The 21,880-nt window shown below is 31.1% G+C and overlaps 1 protein-coding gene and 1 pseudogene across 1 annotated transcript; both read left to right on the forward strand.

Moving 5' to 3' along the window:
• Positions 1 to 9,141: 9,141 nt before the first annotated feature.
• On the forward strand, positions 9,142 to 11,556 carry LOC114420565 (probable polyol transporter 6). The gene is made up of 2 exons (XM_028386430.1): positions 9,142 to 9,336; positions 9,836 to 11,556. The coding sequence occupies exons 1-2, from the start codon at positions 9,207 to 9,209 to the stop codon at positions 11,185 to 11,187; spliced, it is 1,482 nt and encodes a 493-aa protein (XP_028242231.1). The 5' UTR covers positions 9,142 to 9,206; the 3' UTR covers positions 11,188 to 11,556.
• Positions 11,557 to 18,209: 6,653 nt separating this feature from the next.
• LOC114394795 lies at positions 18,210 to 20,252 on the forward strand (annotated as a pseudogene).
• Positions 20,253 to 21,880: the final 1,628 nt, after the last annotated feature.

Raw genomic sequence — 21,880 nt, forward strand, 5'->3', positions numbered from 1 at the left:
ATTGTATTCAATCTGTTGTAAGTAGGTCATAAGTTAATCTAAAAATTTGTCAATTGTCAGGTAAAGTGAAATTACATATTCAATGTAAAATTTCAACCATAGTAAGTAGAGCGAAATTAGTCGAAACATTATGAACTTTTCTCAAAAGGCTAAGCAGATCCGTGCATGGGACTTAATAAGGGAAAACACGGATAAAATTGAGATAAAACTTAAATAGTATATCATAGACGCCTCATGAAAAAGATCAAATTACCTTGGTATTGTTAGTGAGTTACCTACTGAGTTGTCTCTTTGCAGCTTCAAGTATCTCCGCCTTCTTCAGCTTGGCATTGGGTCCACTTCCACGAAGCATATCAATTGCAACATCTTTGCAAAGACTAATAATACAGTCTTGAGCATTACATAACAAGTAGAATGCTACTTTTTTTTAAAAAAAATTCTTTGACCTCCCATGGAGTGAAAACAATGTTCTCTTTTCCTTTTGGAGTTGGGGCGGGGAAGACAAAAACAACTTTAATGAATCATCTGTGATGATTTCAACACATAATCACAATGGATATCATATCACATGCAACTTCACTTTTCACTTACGATAGCCATCAACTCATTATGTGGACCATCAAGACTATGAGCTGCATCCATGACAATTTTAGAATCTCCCTTTGAAAGCTTAGTTTTGGAAACCACCATTTCGCGCAATCCTTCAAGATAAATTGAAGCAGCATAAGACAACCGTCACCCAAACAAGAAGATAAAAATATAGAACTTCTTTTGGGCCAAATTCACTATAAGGGAATGTCAATTGGCAGGAATTTTCCCCTCATGCAATTCCCATCAGCCTGACTAAGTGATAAACTAAGTGATCAGAAAGTTGCATATATAACCTAAGATGAATTTCAAGGGCTGACCTTAGTGGAAAAGATTGATAACCTGAGACGAATTTCAAGGGCTGGCATTAGTGGAAAAGATTGTTGGTTTGGCATCCCAACCTATCCAAATCTAAATCAGATTTAATCCAAATAACCAATTGTCATGAATAATTTTGTTTCTAAAGGAAACCACCACTGGCTTTCAGCTGCCACAGAAGTAATTTTAGAGAACAACTTGAGATGGCTTTCGGCACTGACAAGTTCACGAACATTGACATCAGAAGAATGAACTTGCAAACTCTTGCTAAGCAATAGTAAGGCATAATCTCTAGACAAAGTTTCCACGCCATCATGAGGATATAGCAATGAACTTTTTGCAGTCCATAGCCCCCACACCATTATTGCATGTTGCTGCAGGAATTCTAGAAGTTCCTCCTCAGAGTATGCTGTAGCAGAGTGTAATTTCCTTTTATGTTAATTCAAATTTTTGCATTAAAGTGTAATATACATTTTTTATGATTTTATTTTAATTTAATAATTACAAAAATGTATATTTATTCAATTATCACATGTTCAACCACAGTTAAATCATAAACCGTGAATCAATGTCTCTATCAATCCAATAACCAATCTAATTTTAAAGATATTAGTTGTGATGAGTGTACCACCACCCATATATGCAATTTCCTTTTCTTATTTGTTTCTCTCACTATTTTTTCTTGTTATTGCCATGCTTTGAGAGTTACACTCTAATACACGCACATACGACATCAAAACTACAAACACTTTAATAATTAATTTAACAGGAAACCTATCATCTTTTGAAATATATTGTACTACACATGTTAAAAATATTTAGATAACAATGACATATTGCCTATAAACCCGGTAGCATCCTGGTAAAATACAAACACTTTTTATAAGAAAGCAGAAACTTCAGTTTTTGACATCTTATGAATGAGCAACTTGGTGCACATGCCCAAGTTATTTGCCGAGAAATATGTCCACTAATAACTTAACAGTTAACATAGATATAAACCAGCGGTATTGATTGGGAATAGAGAATATCTGCTTAAAAAATGAATGCAGTCAACTATGAACAAACATAGGAAGTAAGATGAAGCATGTTGTTGGATCTAGCTAAATGCCGCTTTCTCATCAACCAAAAGAAATCAACTCAGACTCACAATATTACAATCCTTGATCTCAGGCATTTTCTTAAGTCGCTCTTCCACGGGCAATGATAGAAGATACTTAAAATTACATACACAAGTGATAGTAAAAATTATAATCCAATAGCACTAGTACAAACCAATAAAAAATCACTATAGAATGATAAGAACAATAAGCATGTTATTGAGAAGTGGGCAGAAACAAGGACAGAGAATTTAACAATAAAATGGACAGGATGGACACATTTGCTGATACATAAGGAAAAAGATTGCATACAACAGCTAATGGCAAGGCCAAAACTTAAATAAACTCTAAATTAAAGGAAGGCAGAATCTTCTAAAAGGACCCTTTGGTAAATTGTTGCTGCTCACTCCAGGACACAGTGCAGTAACATAATCATACCTTGAATCAAAGATTTACAAACTTAAAAATGTAGTAATTTACATATCACATAAGAGAGTGCAAAAGAACAATTGGACATATTCTAACGCTCTCATTGTAAAGTTTATGGAAGAACTTCCTTGTGCAAGTTATAACATATTGAGAGGCAGCGAGTTACCTTTTGAGATGCAAACATACGGCTCTAGCCAAATGAACCAAAGAGTTGCAAAAACTGCACATTGTCAGTTGTCGCTTTCCTTGCCTCCTTATTGCCAAAGCCTTTAAATGTAACTAGCAGAAACTCCAGAAGAATAGGATATCCACACCTAAGTCCAACAATAATCACCGAAACTATGTGTTCCATAATAAAGTAGCCATCAAGTGTCCAATAGATTATGAACTAGTACAGTACATGACATACAAAATAGTCTATTGTCCAGGCAAAAATAATTTTCTTTTAGAGGGATTTTTGGACTTCTAAATTTGTTTTTCTACAAGAAATATTGGTGATTAGGGGAATGTGTCTCAAATTGCAAGAAGGATTTGCAAGGAATAGAGTAGCCGAATCTAGAGCCAGAACTCTATTATTAATGCTCTTATCTCTTTATCATCATTTTTTTAGGGACAAACAAGGTTTCAAGGTTTCACTAGTTATAATATCCTAAAGTACTTTTTCTTCTAGGCTCTATGTTGACATGTTGATTTCGTGAAATGTTATAGTATGCATATTCAATTGCAATTTAAGTTCTTAAACTTCTTATATTATAAGTCTGGTTTGCAAAAAACTTTTCAATAAACACTTATAGGAGAACAAAATGAAAAGATAAAATGAATTATACTTTTTATATAAATTAAAATCAACTTATGTATAAGCTATAATCATGCTTAGGAGAAGTTAAATGGGAAAGCTTATACAAATTAAAGTAAGCATATGTTAATTTTAACTTGAAAGAAACTTATTTCATTTTATTTTTTGCTTTCTTCTCCCATAAGTATTTATTGAGGAGTTTTAAAAGGCCTTCAATGATGATTTTTAATCGATCTTAAAACCATCGTGTTGAAATTTGCAGGCTTTGACAATGGTTTTAAAACTGATGCAAACACTGACTTTCAACGATGGTTTTGCATAAAATCGATATAGAACATGGAGGTAACAAACATAATCTCAATAAGTTGAGTTACAAAAAGAGTGGTTACTCAAATCCCATTGAGACAAGTACTCTAAATGGATCCTTACAAATGCATATTTCATATAATCAAGAACACTGCCCATTTTTCTGAGTTATTTTTTTGCATCAAATAAGCCACATTATGTGGTTGGCTTGCTGTACTAATTCAACACATGCAACTCACTGACATAGGAGCCTAAATTTTACAAGCCAGGATTTTACATTTGCTATGCAGTACTACCTGTACCCCAGTGGGAATGTGGGATTGTTGGAAACAATCAAAGAACAAACTATATAGAAAATGTTGGATATACTCAAACAAACATTGATTGCTCAATAAAGTTTTAAAGAAGTTGGCAATAACCTTCAAGAAGTGTCGTAAATTAGGCGACAGTTAAGATCATGTTTCATTGCTTTTTGCCAGAAGACCTGTGGAATTATATCCTTAGGCAATACTTAAAGTTCCCCTAATAATGGCAAACTAACAAAGATAAATTAAGCAAACAATAAACATTTGAACTAGACATAAACTTAGCATGATTGATCAACGACAGCTAAGATGTTCAAAGAATAATTCCAATGACTAATGAGTATTGAGTGAGACAATTAAGTACAACGAACGAATAATAGATACCTTGACTGGATTATTGTCAACTAGCGGAATGAGAGGAACAAGGTGCAAGTATCTGTCAATTTCACTCTAAGCCTTCCTGAACTGATAAATAATGTTCTAACCTATGGCCAGCAAATAAAGATAGCTCTCATCCTGACAACTATTGACCAATATGTAAAAGCTTCTAAGGGCATCTTCTAGCTCCTCCAGAGGCTCCTGGGTTTCGGGGTACTTAATCGACTTCAGATGTTAAGCAAATTGCCTGCAATGCTTCTTGTGCATCCATGCTGTATTTGCAACTTTCACAATCATCCCAATTAACTTCATTGCATCTATGCCTATTAGCTGAGCCACATTTGCAATCTCCCCAAAATATTCCCACATTTCATAGTCATCACATTTACTTCAACGATGGCGGTTTTCCATAAATCAATGTTGATGGAGCGATGTAGAAAACTTTTTTTTGTAGTAGTTGATCACCGATAATAATACATTGCATATTTGCAATTGAAGATGTTGAGCCTTTTTGTTTCTGGACATATACGTAACTTTTCGGCTCTAGATAGTTTTACAGTTTACATCAAGAATTTATGTTTTGTTAAGAACAAGTATCTGTGACTTTGGGTTGAAAGTTTTACAATTTAAATTAAGTATCATTAGATTAATAGCCTATGTAATGAAATTCTTGCATGCTTAAGTTCTGCTCAATTAGTTCATTTTTACAAGTTGTTGATCAAGTTAAATTTAATGTTTCAGGAAACGAAAGATTTAATTAAACTATGTACTTGATCATTATATTATAGGCTTTTGATCCATTATTAAATTTGAAAAAGTTCTCATCATTGGCATGTATAAATCTAGCAAATTTCAATCCATTATTTATTCCATTTACTCTTGCATCTATGTGTGCTCGCTTAGAGTGTTAATGGCCAATGAAAGATATTAAAGGTTTTATTTATTTACTTATTGTCAACAAATCAATAGAACATTGAGTACTGGAACATGGAAAGGATCTAAATAACTAAGGTAGACAAGAGGGAAGGGAACCTCACACAACCTAAAATGAGTAGTTGCTTTAGAATATGCTTTGGGTTCGTTTGGACTTGGAGATGTTTGGTGGTTGTGTTGGGGCACAATGGCTATATAAGTTTGGGGGAGAGACAACTAGGGTTTTCTTGGAAGAGGCATGATAAGACGAAAATATAGAAATTTTGGAGGTGCACCAAGTAAAATTGAGGTACATAAAGCAGATGGCAATCATGTAATGATTCAATATCACCTTAATGGTTTCAGGAAAAAAAAATGGGCATTTGAATTATGTATCTTCCTTTTTGAATCTTGCATAAGCTTTTTTCAAAAGTATATATATATATATATATATATATATATATATATATATATATATATATATATATATATTTCAAAATAACTATTTTGGATACTATGTGTTTTTGGAATGGTCATTCAAGTATACAAGGAAAGGCTAATATGACTTCTCTTACACTTCGATAAGGTCTTTTGGCGTAGTGGTGAGTAATGGGGAGTGAAAAGAAAAGAAAAGATTAAAATATCAAAAAGAGACTGATAACCGTTAAATATGAATTATTTTTTATAATAAAAATATATTGAAAATATCTTTAAATATATTTAATTAGCAATTATTCTTTACTGTCACCCGAATCAATGTGGCAAGGATATGAACGAGATCAGTGGGGTCATGATCCAAGGAAACAGAGGACGTCAAAGGGTCGTCTAGTTTCAACTCGCATTCCTACTTAGATGGACGAAGAAAATGAACGAAAAAATAAAAAAATGTGGAATTTGTCAGCAACATAGTCATAACTGAAACAATTATCCTAACATATCTTCATCTTAAATTTTTCCTTAGCCAAGTGTAATTGTTTAAGTATTTTATTGATAATATAATATAATGTTCTTCTATAAATAAGTTGTTAAACAAAAAATCTTCTCATTTTTAATTAAATCTAATGACATAAACAAACTAATTATATTTAGTAATATAATTATATTAAAAATAATTATATTAAAAAATTCATATTTTAAATAAAAATATTCACCTAAAAAATATGTTAAGTAAATTAAATAATAAAATAAAAATAATTATATTTAATAATATCATTTTCTTTAAAAAAATAAAAAACAAAATTATAAAATTTAATTGAATAAATAAGTAATTTTAAAACCAATTATAAAATTATAAAATATAATATTTATATTTTATAATATTTTAAATTAAAAAAAAACAAAAAATAAGAGAGAAAGTCACAAGTAGTATATATTGAAAATTAAATCACAGATGGAGAAAAAGCAAGAGAGAGGAGATATATTTACGTGTAAAAACCAACAAAATTCCAACCGCTATTATATTTTATTTACTCGTGTGTACAAGGTAATATGGGACGAATATGTATAAAAGAAAGAAAAAACCCTATTTCCATTGAACAAAATAACAAATTATACAGCTAGTCCAGAAAAAAAGTAGTAGAAAGATTTTTTGACCTGAAAACAGAAAAAACGCGTGGAAAGAGATTACTCTATCAATGTTACCACTTTCGAGGAAGAGAGAATGGAAAAAGAAAAATTTGGATGACTAATAAGAAAAGTCTTGTGACATGGTTTGATGGATTTGGTATTTATAGGAATAATAAAAAACTCACATAAAAATCATCAAAATTTAATTAACATGATAATTCATCAAAATTTATATGATTTTAAATATTAGATGACTTTTTTAAAGTTGTAAAAATTTTAATTAAATATTATTGGATTTCGTTGTCCTTTAAAAACAATTTTTATAATCTTGATTGAATACCGTTTAATTAAATACTACAAAACTTTTTTTTAATAATTTTTTTTTAAAAATCCTAATCAAATATAACGAGAAAGTGATTGTTGATCAAGCAGTATTATTATTATTTTTACTGCGAGATGTTGTTTTTTAGGAAGACTATTTTTAATTTGTTCATTAAGTACGTGGCTTTAATGTAGTCCTTAAATAATTTGTATATTTTACCTTCCTTAAATGCTTTTTTTAGTTCCTTTATAATATGTTTTTCCTTAAAATCCTCCAATTAATATGTACAAAAAAAAACTCCAAATAATAAAATTACAAATAAATACAATATTGATTTTATAATCGAAAGGTGTTCTACTTCATTTCCTAGAAATAAATATGTTTAATTAGGATAAAGTTGCTTCTTTTCCTTGACCTCTTTTTATTAAGTTGGTAACTTAATGAAAATACTCAAAAGATGGAATTACAAGAATCAAAAAGTACACATGGAGAAGTATCTTGTGATTTTGTACGTAAAATCAAAAGGCTCCAACTATTGCACATAATAAGCCGGCCCACCGGTATTCGTAATTTTGTAATCTTTTTAAAATAATCTTTTATGTTTTTTATGTATATTTTTTTTTTCATAAATGGGACTGAAGGAGAGGGATGAGAAGGTTGAGAGGGATGGAGAGGAAGGTCGCTGCTTGATGGGATGAAAATAGATTAAATGGAACAAAAATTTTCTTAAATATATAAGTGTAACTAGTTTTAAAAAAATTAAAAGTTTAAGTCTAACTTGTTAATTGTTATAGACTTTATTTTTAGGTTTCACCTAATTTATTTGAAAGTGTCATTTGATCTATTAGCTTACTTAAAAGCCAATTGTATATTGAATTTTTTATATAAATCTAATTTCTCACTATATGAACTAATAAGTTCAGACCATTGATTAAAAGCTTCATGTAAAATAAATTATAATCTATAAAAACTAAAATTATTGTTATACTTAAAACATGAGACAAATGTGAAAATATGTGAATTAAATTTTACTTGTCAAGTCTAACATAATTTAAATTTATTACTTTCATGATCATTAACAATACATCTAAATAAAACATAATCTTATTACTCAATAGGGTTATATGTTTGACTCTTTACTTGAGTCAACATGCTTAAAATTTAAAATTTTAAAAGGACAAAAAAATATGATTTTGATATATCATAACAATTTTAATACAATAATAATAATAACAAAATATATAATTTATATTTACTTAAATATATTGGTATGTTAAATTTAAAACATTTTTTGAACGACCTATAGTTTCATCTTTTTAATCAAATAGATTTTTATAAAAATCTAAATCTGATTTATTTTTGAAAAAGTTTGGCTTAACTTGGATCTGATGTAAACTAGCGATTGATTCCTATAGAGTGGTTTGGCCTATTCCCAGTCCAAGCTGCTGGTAAAAAAAAGTTTTACATGTGAAAGCCAACAATACTCGTCGCTTTGTAATGAAAATGGAAGGTGTGGGAGAGTGTTGAAGGAGTTTTTGAATTGCCGTCTAAAGTTAAAAACTGATGATGACCTATTCGCCACTTATATTATTTTTTTTTTCTTTCAAAAAGCTACTACTAACTAGCTAGTGATTACTTAATTATCATTTACCATTACAAAATATTTTAAAAAAAAATTATAAATTACCACCATTGCTATTTGCGACGATCTCATGACCATTACAAATGGTGACGGTCATATGAAGTTTCTCTAATTAATTAGCTTTTTAAGAACCTCAAAGAGTTATTTCTATAAAGTTTTATAAACAACTAGCGTTAAATTAAGAAGCGGCCTTTTACAATGATGGTAGTATTATGGCCTTTCTCACAAAATGCAACGTCTGAGAGAATGAAGCAACAGTTGCTTGCTTGTGGAAAATAATATATATAAACTAACAAATGATTGGTGACTCTTAACTTAAGTGTACCTATTAGAGTCTACGTAAAGATACTTTCATAATTTGATTTATGAAAATACTTGTTGACAGTTCAAACTATGTATTTGCTAATTTTGGGTACTCTAGTACCTATCATTAGCCGTTTTAGTATAAATAAGTCGTCTTGCTGATAAAAAAGAAAAAAAGAGTATGGTACGTCTATGTAATGATCATCACTAGCTTCTCAACACTTTCAGATCAAAATTAAAAATGTCTTTGGAAGATAAAAACGCAGGCGGCCAACAGTTCATGGAAAACGGGGACAACCATAAAGGGCTCAACAAGTATGCCTGTGCCTCTGTGTTAGCTGCCAATATTGTCTCTGCTATATTTGGTTACGGTAAGTGTATACAGTGTACTTGATCTTAAATATAGTTTCCTCTTATTCTAATCACTAACAAAAAGGTTTTTTTTTTTTTGTAGTACAAAAAATTACTATATAACATTTTCGTCAGCTTAAAAAAGAAAAAGAAAAAACATTTCCCGTGTGGGTGAAAAACAAGGGTGATTAATTATGAGAATTAAGATTCCAATAGGTGTTATATATATAATACTTAGGATAAGTGTTATATATATAATACTTAGGATTTGTTTAGAATGATTGTGCTTTAATTTTTAATTTTTAAATATAATTTTTAAAACAAAATGTGTTCAGTAAAAATGAAGTTAAAATTATAAAGCACTTTTACATTATTTTTAAAATTAAGAAAAAAAGTTTTGTGAATAAAATTATGAATGTATATATATAACCAATGCAAATAACATTAGGTGGATAAGTTTGCTTGCGATTTTTCATTAATCAGAATAAATCTGCTATTAAACGATATTATATTCTTTAGTTGTGGGGGTGATGACCGGAGCACTCATATTCATAAAGGAAGATCTTCAAATCAGTGACCTACAAGTACAACTCCTCGCAGGCACATTACATTTGTGCGCCCTACCAGGAAGCATGGTTGCAGGAAGAGCATCTGATTATATAGGTCGACGCTACACCATCATTCTAGCATCCATCACCTTCTTATTGGGCACAACTCTAATGGGGTATGGTCCATCGTATCTAATCTTAATGATTGGAAACTGCATTGTTGGAATTGGTGTGGGTTTTGCCCTAGTAGTTGCACCAGTTTACAGCGCAGAGATTTCACCTCCTTCTTACAGAGGCTTTTTTACCTCTCTCCCAGAACTCTCCTCGAACATAGGAGTCCTCCTTGCCTTTATGTCAAACTATTTCCTTGAAAATTTGTCACTGAGACTTGGGTGGAGGATGATGATGGTGCTTCCTTCAATTCCTTCATTTGGTCTTGTCATTCTCATGTTGAAATTGGTGGAGTCTCCAAGGTGGTTAGTGATGCAAGGACGTGTAGGTGAGGCTAGGAAAGTGCTTTTACTAGTATCTAATACAAAGGAAGAAGCTGAACAACGGTTGAGGGACATAAAAGGTATTGTTGGCATTGATGAAAACTGCACCCTAGACATTGTTCAGGTTCCAAAGAATACTCGCAGTGGTGCAGGAGCTCTGAAGGAAATGTTCTGTAATCCTTCACCACCTGTGCGTAGGATACTGATTGCAGCGATTGGACTTCACTTTTTCATGCGGATTGATGGATATGGAGGTTTTTTGTTATATATTCCAAGGGTGTTTGAGAGAACAGGAATCACTGACAAGAGCACGCTCATGCTAGCCACCGTTGGTATGGGAATTACCAAAGTTGTATTTGCATTCGTATCAATGTTCTTGTCGGATAGAGTTGGGAGGAGGATTCTCTTGCTGATTAGTGCAGGTGGTATGGTTGTGACCCTTTTAGGGCTAGGTATTTGTTTAACCATAGTGGAGCACTCCAAAGAAAAATTAGTTTGGGCAACAACCTTAACCGTTATTTTTACCTACATATTTATGGGCATTGCGTGCACCGGAGTAGGACCAGTGACATGGGTTTATAGCTCCGAAATACTTCCCCTTAGGTTCAGAGCTCAAGGCCTTGGTGTCTGTGTGGTTGTGAACAGACTCACAAATGTGGTAGTGGTTTCAAGTTTCATTTCGATTTATAAAACCATAACAATGGGTGGAATTTTCTTTGTGTTTACCGGTATCAATGCTTTGGCTTTGTTGTTCTACTCATCTTTGCCTGAAACCAAAGGAAGATCATTAGAAGATATGGAGATTATCTTTGGAAGAAGTTCAAAGTAAGATACAAATGAAGCCTATGTGCAAAAAAATCAGTAGCTTTTATGAGAATCATATAGAGTGTATAACAAAGAATGATTATCGCTGGTTAATAAGGTATTTATTTTCTGGGTTATTATTAAGAGTTTTTATAGGGATTTAAAGCAAAACGATGGAAATTCTTGTTTTGGCATGTTAATTACTTGTTGGTGTTTGTGGAATGCAAGGAACGAAATCATCTTCTCCGGTTAAGTTGCAGATGCAGGCGGTATAGTTTCAAAGATAAAGATGTTTTCTTTGCAATGCTTTGTGTAGAAGAAAGGCGTCAAATCTGGACTATTTTATTCATCTTTGATTCTTGGATCCTTTGGAATGTTTTTAATGAGAACGTGTTGGCCATATAGTTTAAAAATGGGGTCGATCTGATTGAATTGGATTGAACCAGTTCAATGGAATCCAATAATATAATCGAATTAACTTAATTATTAGACCGGTTATAATAAATTTAATGACTTAGACTAATTTTTAAAACATATTTTGCATTAAAAATACGTTCAAAAAACTTTAAAACATATTTTGCATTAAAAATACGTTCAAAAAACTTGAAACTTATGTAATTATATTATTGAATTATTATTTATGATTTTATGTTATTAACTTTAATATTTTAATTATTATTTTAAATTTTGAAGTAAGAATGAACTTTTTTAATTAAATAATATTAATTATATATTTTTATATAATATATATATATATATATATATATATATATATATAATTTTAAATTTTTAAATATATATACCAAGTTAAATTAGATCAATTATTTGCCCATTAATCTATTAACTCACTACCTTAAACAAGTCAATAGTTGGATATAATAACTTTGATTACATATTAGGAAGGTTTTTTTTTGTGACTCTTTTGATAGGATAGTATCTTATTCTACAACCTTGTCACTGGTTTTGCAACACTTCTTGTTATATATAAATATACATATTCTCTTTTCCTTCCAAAAAAAAAATAGTTTTTATGTTTGTTATAAGTTATAGTAAATTAATTTTTTTAATCGATATCATTGTATAAAAGTAACGGTACTTCTATTATCAAATGGCCTATTCTAATTTTAAAATTTTTATTTTCCTTGTTTGAGAAATAGACATTACTTAATTTATTATATATTCTAAACAAGTTTCTAGAGAATGTTTGTCCTCACTGTAATTTCTTGGCATCACCAAATTAGTTTTTTGTAACAAAAATAAAAAAGTAAATTTTGAACTCTGTATATTATCAATTTTGAAACGTTAAAAGATAAAATATAAAGAATTTTAAACGCATATATGGTAAGAAATGCACTTCATTTTATAAAAATTATTTTTAATTCCTTAATACAGCTTTCAGTAGTTCCTTAATAAAAGAATATATACCAATCTATATAAAAGTATTTAATTATCCTTTTGGATTGCAGATTTTTTTAATCCCTATGGTTTTCATTTTGGTTTCTGTAATATTTTTACCTTTTTAATGCTCACCATCAAATTTCGACTAATGCCGACCAACAACTCACAAGTCACGACTACACACTTTATTTGCAACAACCACAATCATTATCCCATTATTGCTACCATAAACTTAGTTCAACGTCGTGACACCACTGCAAGTCCCATACATGTAATGAGAGACAGTGAGGAATATTACATCATGACAAATGCTAATGCAGAGGTTGGTGACAGGCTCAAGAATAACAAAATGTGTAGTGGTTTCGTCCCAAACCTCCATCTTCAGTTGCACTTGAACTTATTTTTCGATTTTTCTTAATTTCGTTCATATTTCTTCAAATAGCGTTAGTCAAAACTCGATTGCGAGGACCAAAAGGGTAAACAACTTAATAGAGACTAAAATAAGATATTTTAAACTATAAAAAAATAAAAGAAAATGCTGTTACGGTTATATAAACCAAAAAGAATAATTACACCCTTAAAAATAATATTAGAGCAATACTTTTGCAACCTAAACGAATTGCAAAGATAGTGATTTTCTTATTACCTTTCTATCACCTCGAAGGATTATTTCAATTAAGTTTTATAAACAATCTGCGTTAAAAAGGCAGCCTTTTTACATTGATGATAATAATATATACATGCTGCCATTTATCATATATAATAAAATGCAACGCCTCAGGAAATGAAGCAACAGTTGCTTGCTTGAAGAAAATAATATATAAATAAATTAATGATTGGTCTCATGGACTCTTATAAACTTGTGCTTATTAGAGTCTACGCAAAGATTTTCACTAGCTTTTGAACAATTCTCAGATCAAAATAATTAAAAATGTCTTCTGCAGATAAAAACGCAAACGGCCAACAGTTCATGGAAAACGGGGACAGCCATAGAAGGCTCAACAAGTCTCTGCTATGTTTGGTTATGGTGAGTGTACATACTTAATTTATCTCAAATATTAACGACTCTATCTTTTTTCCAAAACAACGGCTATGGAATTGGAACCTAAAAACTTATATAAACTACTCAAACTCTCACCAAGTCAACTCTAGCGGGTGTAGTTGTCTCTATCTAATCATTAACAAAAATGTTTTTGTACATTTGTTGTGACTTTGATTTTGGAAAATATTTTTCAGGAACATGCATATAAAAATAAAAAAAAACACAAGTGACAGATTAAATTAGTTATACATGTACAATATCATATATAGTATCAATTATTTAATAGTAAATTTAACAAATGTGATATCCAAAATCAATTTTATCTAAAAACAATTCTTTAAATTTAATTCAAAATCAGTTTTACAAGATATATAGTACATATATATATAGTTAATGGATTTTGGGTGTGCTTAATTACTTGTTCGGAATATAAATTGGGGTAACAAATGTAAGAAAGTACACAAATGTATATAGCCAATACAAAAAGTTGCGTGGAATAGTTTGCTTGCGATTATTATTTAACCGGTCTCAATCAAATAATCTTACTTTCTTCCATCTTCTTATTCTATTTCACTTTTTTTCATTTATTTTTATTCCTCAATCCTATGAATTGGATTGTATGACTGAACCCAAAAGTATGCATAACTCAACCCTATGAAACCCATCAACTTGGTGGGCCAATAAAGGACAGAGTTGGGTTGACATCTTGAACTAAGATTTTATTTATTTATTTTGTGTAATTCTAAAATTAAGAAATTTGGATGTTTTATTATACTATAAATGTGAGTTTTTTTTTTTGTTTTTGCTTTATAGTTGATGTACATAATAGTGATTAAAGTTTTTTGTTTTCTATATATTTTGTATTTGTTTGGTGGTTTAATTTGAGTAATTTTCTAATCTATTTTTATAAATTTTGACAAGTCAATCCAATTAAACAATAAAACAGGTTTAACCCTGTCTAACCTAATATTTAGCTGGTTGAGGACTGGCTAGCTAGATTAACCCATTTTAACACCTTAAATAGATGTCCAAACACACATTAATTTATGCGTACGTGTGTAAATATATCGTGCTGTGGTATATGTACATTTTTCTTTTACTAAGCTGTGTGGTATATGAAGTTTTTTTTTTTTACCAAGCTGTGGCATATGAAGATAGTGATCGATTTGCTTGTTTTGGTACAACTTGTACGATCATCATCGATGACCTTTCAAGATGAACCTAAACCATTTGCCAAGAATAAACCGTACGTATATATTGACTATATTCTATGAACAAGTGGCTCTCCCTCTGTTACATGCTTTGTAACATGTATTCCCTCCGTTAGTGTTACGAAGAGTCAAGCAGCCCGTCTAATAATTTTTTAATGGGACTGGATGTCCTAAGATCAAGTTCAAGATTAAGAGGATGAAATAAACATCTCAAGACCTGATTCTAAATATCAAAGTAAAAGAATACCAATGTGAATAAGAGTTACACCAAATTGGATCACCCTCTTACAAATTAATGAAGATGTTTTGAGACTAATTTCAAGAATCACTTTGGGAAGTCCAAGATATAAGACAAGAAACATTCATAGGGTGAGTTGATCAATTTTGGTGGATTATTAAATACTAGGTGAATTAGATAATAATTAAATTCAACGTGGATGGACCAATCACTAGAATAAAGAGTAAGAGATTCAAAAAAAAAAATGAACGAAAGACTAAATTCTCTTATAAAGGAAAAAGAAGAAGAAGCAAAACTTGTATTTTGAGTCTATTTTCGAACTTGTAATAAGTTGTCACAACTTTTTATTGTTATTTTTAAAGTCTTTTAATTATTAGATTAATTATTCAATTTTAGGTCTAAATTAGGGTTATTAGTATGAGTATAAATAGTTTTGATAAAATTTGAAGATTAATGAAATTTGAGAGTTTTTATGATGTGAGAATTTTTCTTTTGTGCTTGGATCAAGAAATGATATAACATTGTTGGGCATCACGCTTTTAATAACTTTAATTCGCAGTTAGGGTCAAGTTTTTCTTTTTATACCTATTTTCAAGAGGATGTAAGTGTTCTCTTAGAGTTGATCCCTGAAGAGTAAAACGGTGAAGCGGTTTGGAAAGAGTTGATTGTGAGGCCCTCGCCCTCTTATTCTGTTCGCTGGATGTTGATTGCTGCTGTGGGGATTCACTTTTTTGAGCATTTAATTGGGATTGAAGTTGTGATGTTATACAGTCATAAAATCTTTAAGAAAGCTGGTGTTACCAGCAAGGACAAGCTCTTGCTCACAACCATTGGAGTAGGCTTCACAAAAGTCACTTGCTTGATAATAGCCACTTTTTTTTATTCATAGAGTTGGGAGAAGACCCCTCTTGCTTGTAAGCAATGGGGGAATGATTTGTATCATTAATGCGGTGTTAGGATTCAGCTTGACCATGGTGGATACTTCCCACGAGGAACTCCTTTGGGCCTTGAGCCTTAGCATAGTGGTTACTTACATGTTGTTGCCGAAATCAAAATTCACAAAAGCAATTGAATTTCTTGAGACGTAATAGTTATTGACCTAAAAGGTTTATCTGTAATGTTACAAACAAATCGGACAAAACTCATAAAAAAATATTGACCCAATCATAAAGAAGGTGAAAGTTTAAGAGGATCGAAGAGAACAATTGACTTCCTTTCCTTTTAAAATCATTTAAAAAAATCTCCGGCCAATTTTTTTTCTTTTATGATCAATTATGAGCCTATAATTACTATTTTTTCTCTATTGATTTTCACTTTTTTCACATTAATAGAAAATTTGAATTTAAATATCATCCATCTAATTAAATATTTTTTAAGAAAATTCTTTTGAAATATTTATTAAAATTACAACACATCTATGTTGCATTTTTCAATCTTGGCCTTGGACCTATCACGTGGGTCTATAGCTCACAGATTTTCCCTTTGAAGTTGAGGGCAAAAGGAGCAAGTATAGAAGTTGCAGTCAACAGACTCACCAATGCTGCAATTTCCATGAGTTTTATTTCAATCTATAATGCAATCACCATAGGTGGGGCCTTTTTTTTATGTTTGCTGGTATATCTGTATGGGCTTGGTTGTTCTTCTACTTTTTCATGCCTGAAACCAAGGGCATGGCCTTGGAAGAGATGGAGATGCTCTTCAGCAAAAACAAGGGAAGGAAGCCAACTACAGAAACAGACCCGAGGCAGAATGCATAGTTGTATATATATATGTTTTCTGTGGAGGGGAAGAATTTTTATAATGTCATCTGAAAATCTTAATTTCATAATTGTACTATATATTTGAAAGACTATCTACAAATTCACCATGTATATATATATATATATGATTCTGTAAAGTTTGTTCCTTCCAATTGTGACAATGTTACTTTTTATATTTCTAGATCTTGCAGATGATCCAGTTCATTCGGCTTATTTTTTTTACATAAGAATTCAATATGTTACTGTCTTTATTTAAGATTTTTAATTTCTACAAGTACCCAACGGACCACCACGCACCTGTAAACTAGGTAATGGCAGCACCAATGAATCGTTGATTCTCGACCAATTAATCTGCCCCAGGCCAAGAGAAATGCATTCTCAAGGTGACTGTGTGTTTTTCAAGACTATATAGTCTCAAGGTGACAATGCATTCCTATAATTTTTTACTGTAAGTTTTAAATATGTTTTATACTTTCAAGACAAAAAATATTTTTACCTTTTATGGTCTCAACTCTCAACCAAATCTCCATATCATGTATTAATTTTTTCTTAAAATTTAAAAAAGTGAGCAACCACTGCATCAACCAATAGTCCTACAAACACATCAACTAGCTTATTTGATGGGCACATGACCTTTTCTACATTCAATGATCCTGTGCAAATGACCAAAAAAATTGAGCTGTATTTTCCTTAAAATACATTCGTAATCAAATATTTAATTTAGTTATACATAATATAATTATATGAATTAAGTATAAAAAAATTGTTTAACATTGTGTTGTGCAAGTTATTATTAGCAGAAGCATCACCCTATACATATTCGACCCCAGAAAGTGAACAGTTTAAAGAAGAATCTCGAGTTCGTTAATAATAACGACTCCCCATTTCAATGTCTCATGGAACAATCTCTATATCCTTCAGATGCTATTGTTTTGTACCTGTGAAACTTAAGAAACCTAGTTGCCCACGAAAACAGTCAACCAAATTCATAAATTTTACGGTTCTCATTTTCAGAATCAAACTATATGCAATTATGCATGAGAAATATCATTCACTTCACCGATGTTTTAACTGTACGTGTTGTTAAGCTTTTCCCTTGCGGACAACAAAAGTAAAACTCGTGTGGATTAATATTGCAGTTATTATTTAATGCTGATTGTTAGTAATGTTCAATATAATTATTAGATGCAACCTAAATAGAAACAATTATATTTGCAAAAATTATGGATTAAATCTTTAAATAGAAACTTAGACAAAAATGAACCACAATTTGTGCCCACACAACACCTACAAGCAAGGAGAGCCTTAGGCAAATAGACACGTATCATTGTTTCCCCTCCACAGGTAGAACAAGATACAAATATGTTTAGCCTTTGACTCTGACCCTCTTCCTTTTTCTCTTTCCTTACCATTCTTACCTCTTCTCAATCAACTTCTCCTCGTACCCGGCCCTGTCTCTCTTTCTCTCTATCCAACACCCAGAAAATAAAACATAGACAGAGACCAACACACACACACTGATGAAACAACCAGCTGCAAAGTCATCCCTGAGGAGGCTTTGTCCGAACATCGGTAAAGAAGATGGGTTGGAGACCGTTCTTGAAATACCCATACCGGAAGAAATGTTCTCAAGCATGGGCAGCAACGTGAATTTGCGGTGGCAAAACATGTTAGCGTGGATGAAGGCCCAAACAGAGGACAAATTATCAACCCCCACAGTTGCGTCTCGCTTAAACGAGCTTCGCTTTCTGCTTTACCTCGTGGGATCTCCTGTTATCCCTCTTCAGGTCCAGTTAGGCCATTCCGTCCATCGTCCAGTCAGAGATTGTTCCATTGTAAGAACATTCACCTTTTTGTCTATGTATCCTATAAAATAGTATTACATAGTTAAGAGCTGAGTGTGAAAAAAAAAAGTTTGGATTGAATAACCGAATATAAACTGAATTAGTATTTTTTTTAACTAATTCAAGAAAAAAATAATGTAATGTTTTATAAAACTAATTTGTGTTTAACCTAATGGTCTGAATGGTGTGATAATTTCTTCATAGGAAAAATTATTTCATTCCTTCAAGATATTTTAAGATAATTATTATAGAAATTTTTAAAAACTAATGTAATATGATATAATTGAAAGATACTTTTGTTCTTTAAATATTTGAATAGAACTTAGAAGTTTGATTCTCAAGTAAACTAAAAAACATGTTTTCAATTTCTTAAATAAATCTTATTGTCTTAGGGGAATTAATTATTATCTCCCATATATATACCTTGGATTAAATAAATAATAATAAGAAGAAGAATAATAATAAAACAGTTTGTAACTGTTTTAATTGCTTAAAAAATTAAATGCTGGATGAACACATACTTAATGCACAGTTGCTCTTAATTTGGTTTTCAAGTATTGATTGATTGATTGTGTTGTAGGAAGCATCAACGGCAAAGTATATAGTGCAACAATATATAGCGGCAACGGGAGGACAGCCAGCATTGAATGCAGTGGACAGTATGTGTGTGACAGGGCAGATCAAGATTAGTGCGTCAGATTTTCACCTCAACCACACTAATGAAACCATCGAGGTGAAGAAAACCTCCGAAGAGATGGGAGGGTTCGTTTTGTGGCAAAAGGACCCCGATTTGTGGTGTTTAGAGCTCCTTGTGTCCGGTTGCAAGGTTTGTTGCGGTAGCAATGGCAAGGTCTCATGGCGCCATTCTTCTAACCAACAAACCCCCGTTTCAAGAAATGCCCCTAGACCTTTACGTCGTTTCCTTCAGGTATATTAATGCCGTGTTTGGATTCATATCTATTAACTCACGTGGATCACGTACAAAAACAACTTTTAATGCTTCTTGACATAAAACTTTGACGTGCACTAATTCGTAACATCTATAATATAACGTGGCATTCTATAAAGATGTGTAAAACAATTCATTCTGAATGTAATTAAATTATTTGTTTATTAGGGATTGGATCCGAGGGCGACGGCTAACTTATTTTTGGACGCTGCATGCATAGGAGAGAAAATAATCAATGATGAAGAGTGCTTCATCTTGAAATTGGAAACAAGTCCAGCAATCCGTGATGCCCAAAGTGGCCCAAACTTTGAGATTATACACCACACTATATGGGGCTATTTTAGCCAAAGATCTGGTCTCTTGGTTCAATTTGAAGACTCACGATTACACACAACCAGAACCAAAGATGATAATGACATTTTTTGGCAAACAAGTTTAGAATCGGTAATTGAGGATTATAAGTACGTAGACGGGATAAATGTGTCCCACAGTGGCAAAACTCGAGTTACAGTTTCCAGATATGGCGAACAATCAGCTAACCATAAAAGAGAATTGGAAGAGAGATGGAAGATCGAAGAAGTAGATTTTAATATTTGGGGTTTGAATGCTGAAAGCTTTCTAGCTCCCTAAAACTTAGGAAAGACATAAAATGCCTTGCTATTTTTATGTAATTGGTAGATTTTAATGTATGTGGTTAGGGCGTTGAAAGCTTTCTATCTCCCTCAAAGTTAGGAAATTAAGATCATATAAAATACTTTGTAACAGAATACACATATATATGTAATCCCCCTTCCTCTATCCCCCTAAAAAGAAATATTTATATTATGTAATGACAAGCATGAAGCTAATGTTGATTCAACAGATGATTGGAGTACTATAATTAATTCAGAAGCATGCACATTGAAAGCATTTGTGATTTTTGTAAAACAAACAACTTTTTGTTCCACAGTTTTATTTCACTTATAATTAGCAATGCCACACACATATATATTAACTGTATTATACAAGACATTACGTGTGTGCTTTTAGTTAGGATATTCTCTTTTTTATATATGTGTGAAACCTTCGTTATTTATTTCTTTTTGATTAATTATTATTAAAGATGACATTTTTATCTATAAATAAAATTAGGAAAAAAATATATACTTTCAGTTCCTATACTTTATAATATTCTTGATTTTTTTTTTACTTCTTGCATTTTATTATTGAACATTTATTTTCGGAACGTTTAAAAATTAGTGTTTTTAGTCCCTTAATATAGATGTCGTGTAGAAAATCATGTTAAATTTTGAAGGAAACAGTGTATGTCTTAAGGACTAAAAATAATTATTTTTACAAGTTTAGGAATCAAAATGTTCCATGGTGAGTACGGAAAGAAACAAAAAAATTTACAAACTACAAGGACTCCCTTATTACATTGTTTATATATGTTTAATATTGATTTGAAAATATATTTTTTGCTTCCATTTCTTATTTTCAGTTTACTTTCTATTTTGTAAATTTTATACAAAACAAGATGAAAATAGAAAATAATAAAAATTTATTTTCACTATTTCTTACATAAAAATTTAAAAAATAGAAAACAAAGTAAAAGATAATCTCAAACCAAACAACTATATTTTAAAAATATTTATGTAACTTACATGTACTAAAATTTGATAACCATTTGTACTAATTTTTGCAAATGATTACAATTTTTATATAGAATAAAGTGTAAATACTCAAATAGTGCAAGTTTAATTTAATCTACTACAAAAATTTCATTTTATCTCGTACGTGTTAAATTGAAGTGGGGGAAATCTTAAATAAAATACACACAATTAAAGTTCCATTTTATTTTATCTTATCTTATTTAAAAAAACAATTCAGATATGATATATCATTTTATTAATTGTTTTATCTGATCTTATCATTTTATTACTTATTTCATCTCACTTTATTAATTTGTTTTTACCCATGCAAACAGAATTCCTGAAGAATTTAAAGAAATAAAAAATAAATAATACTAAGGTATATCTCAACAAATTGGAATCGGCATTCGCACCTCCTTTGCGAAAATTAATGATTTAAAACGGTGCCGTGGTGTCGGTTGGCTCCAGGAGAAAGAACAGATGGCAGTATCAGTATTGGCATTAAAACGCAGCATGTAGTTGCGTGAAATCGACGGTGAGCATTGTCCCACATCACATGAGACCAAAGTCAACAAAATCAAGAGTATTAAAAAGTGGGGGCCCACGCGACGTACCATTGTCCCTTCCGCAGAGGGAAACACCAAA

Source organism: Glycine soja, chromosome 1 (assembly GCF_004193775.1).
Source record: "Glycine soja cultivar W05 chromosome 1, ASM419377v2, whole genome shotgun sequence".
Classification (NCBI taxonomy): Eukaryota; Viridiplantae; Streptophyta; class Magnoliopsida; order Fabales; family Fabaceae; genus Glycine; species Glycine soja.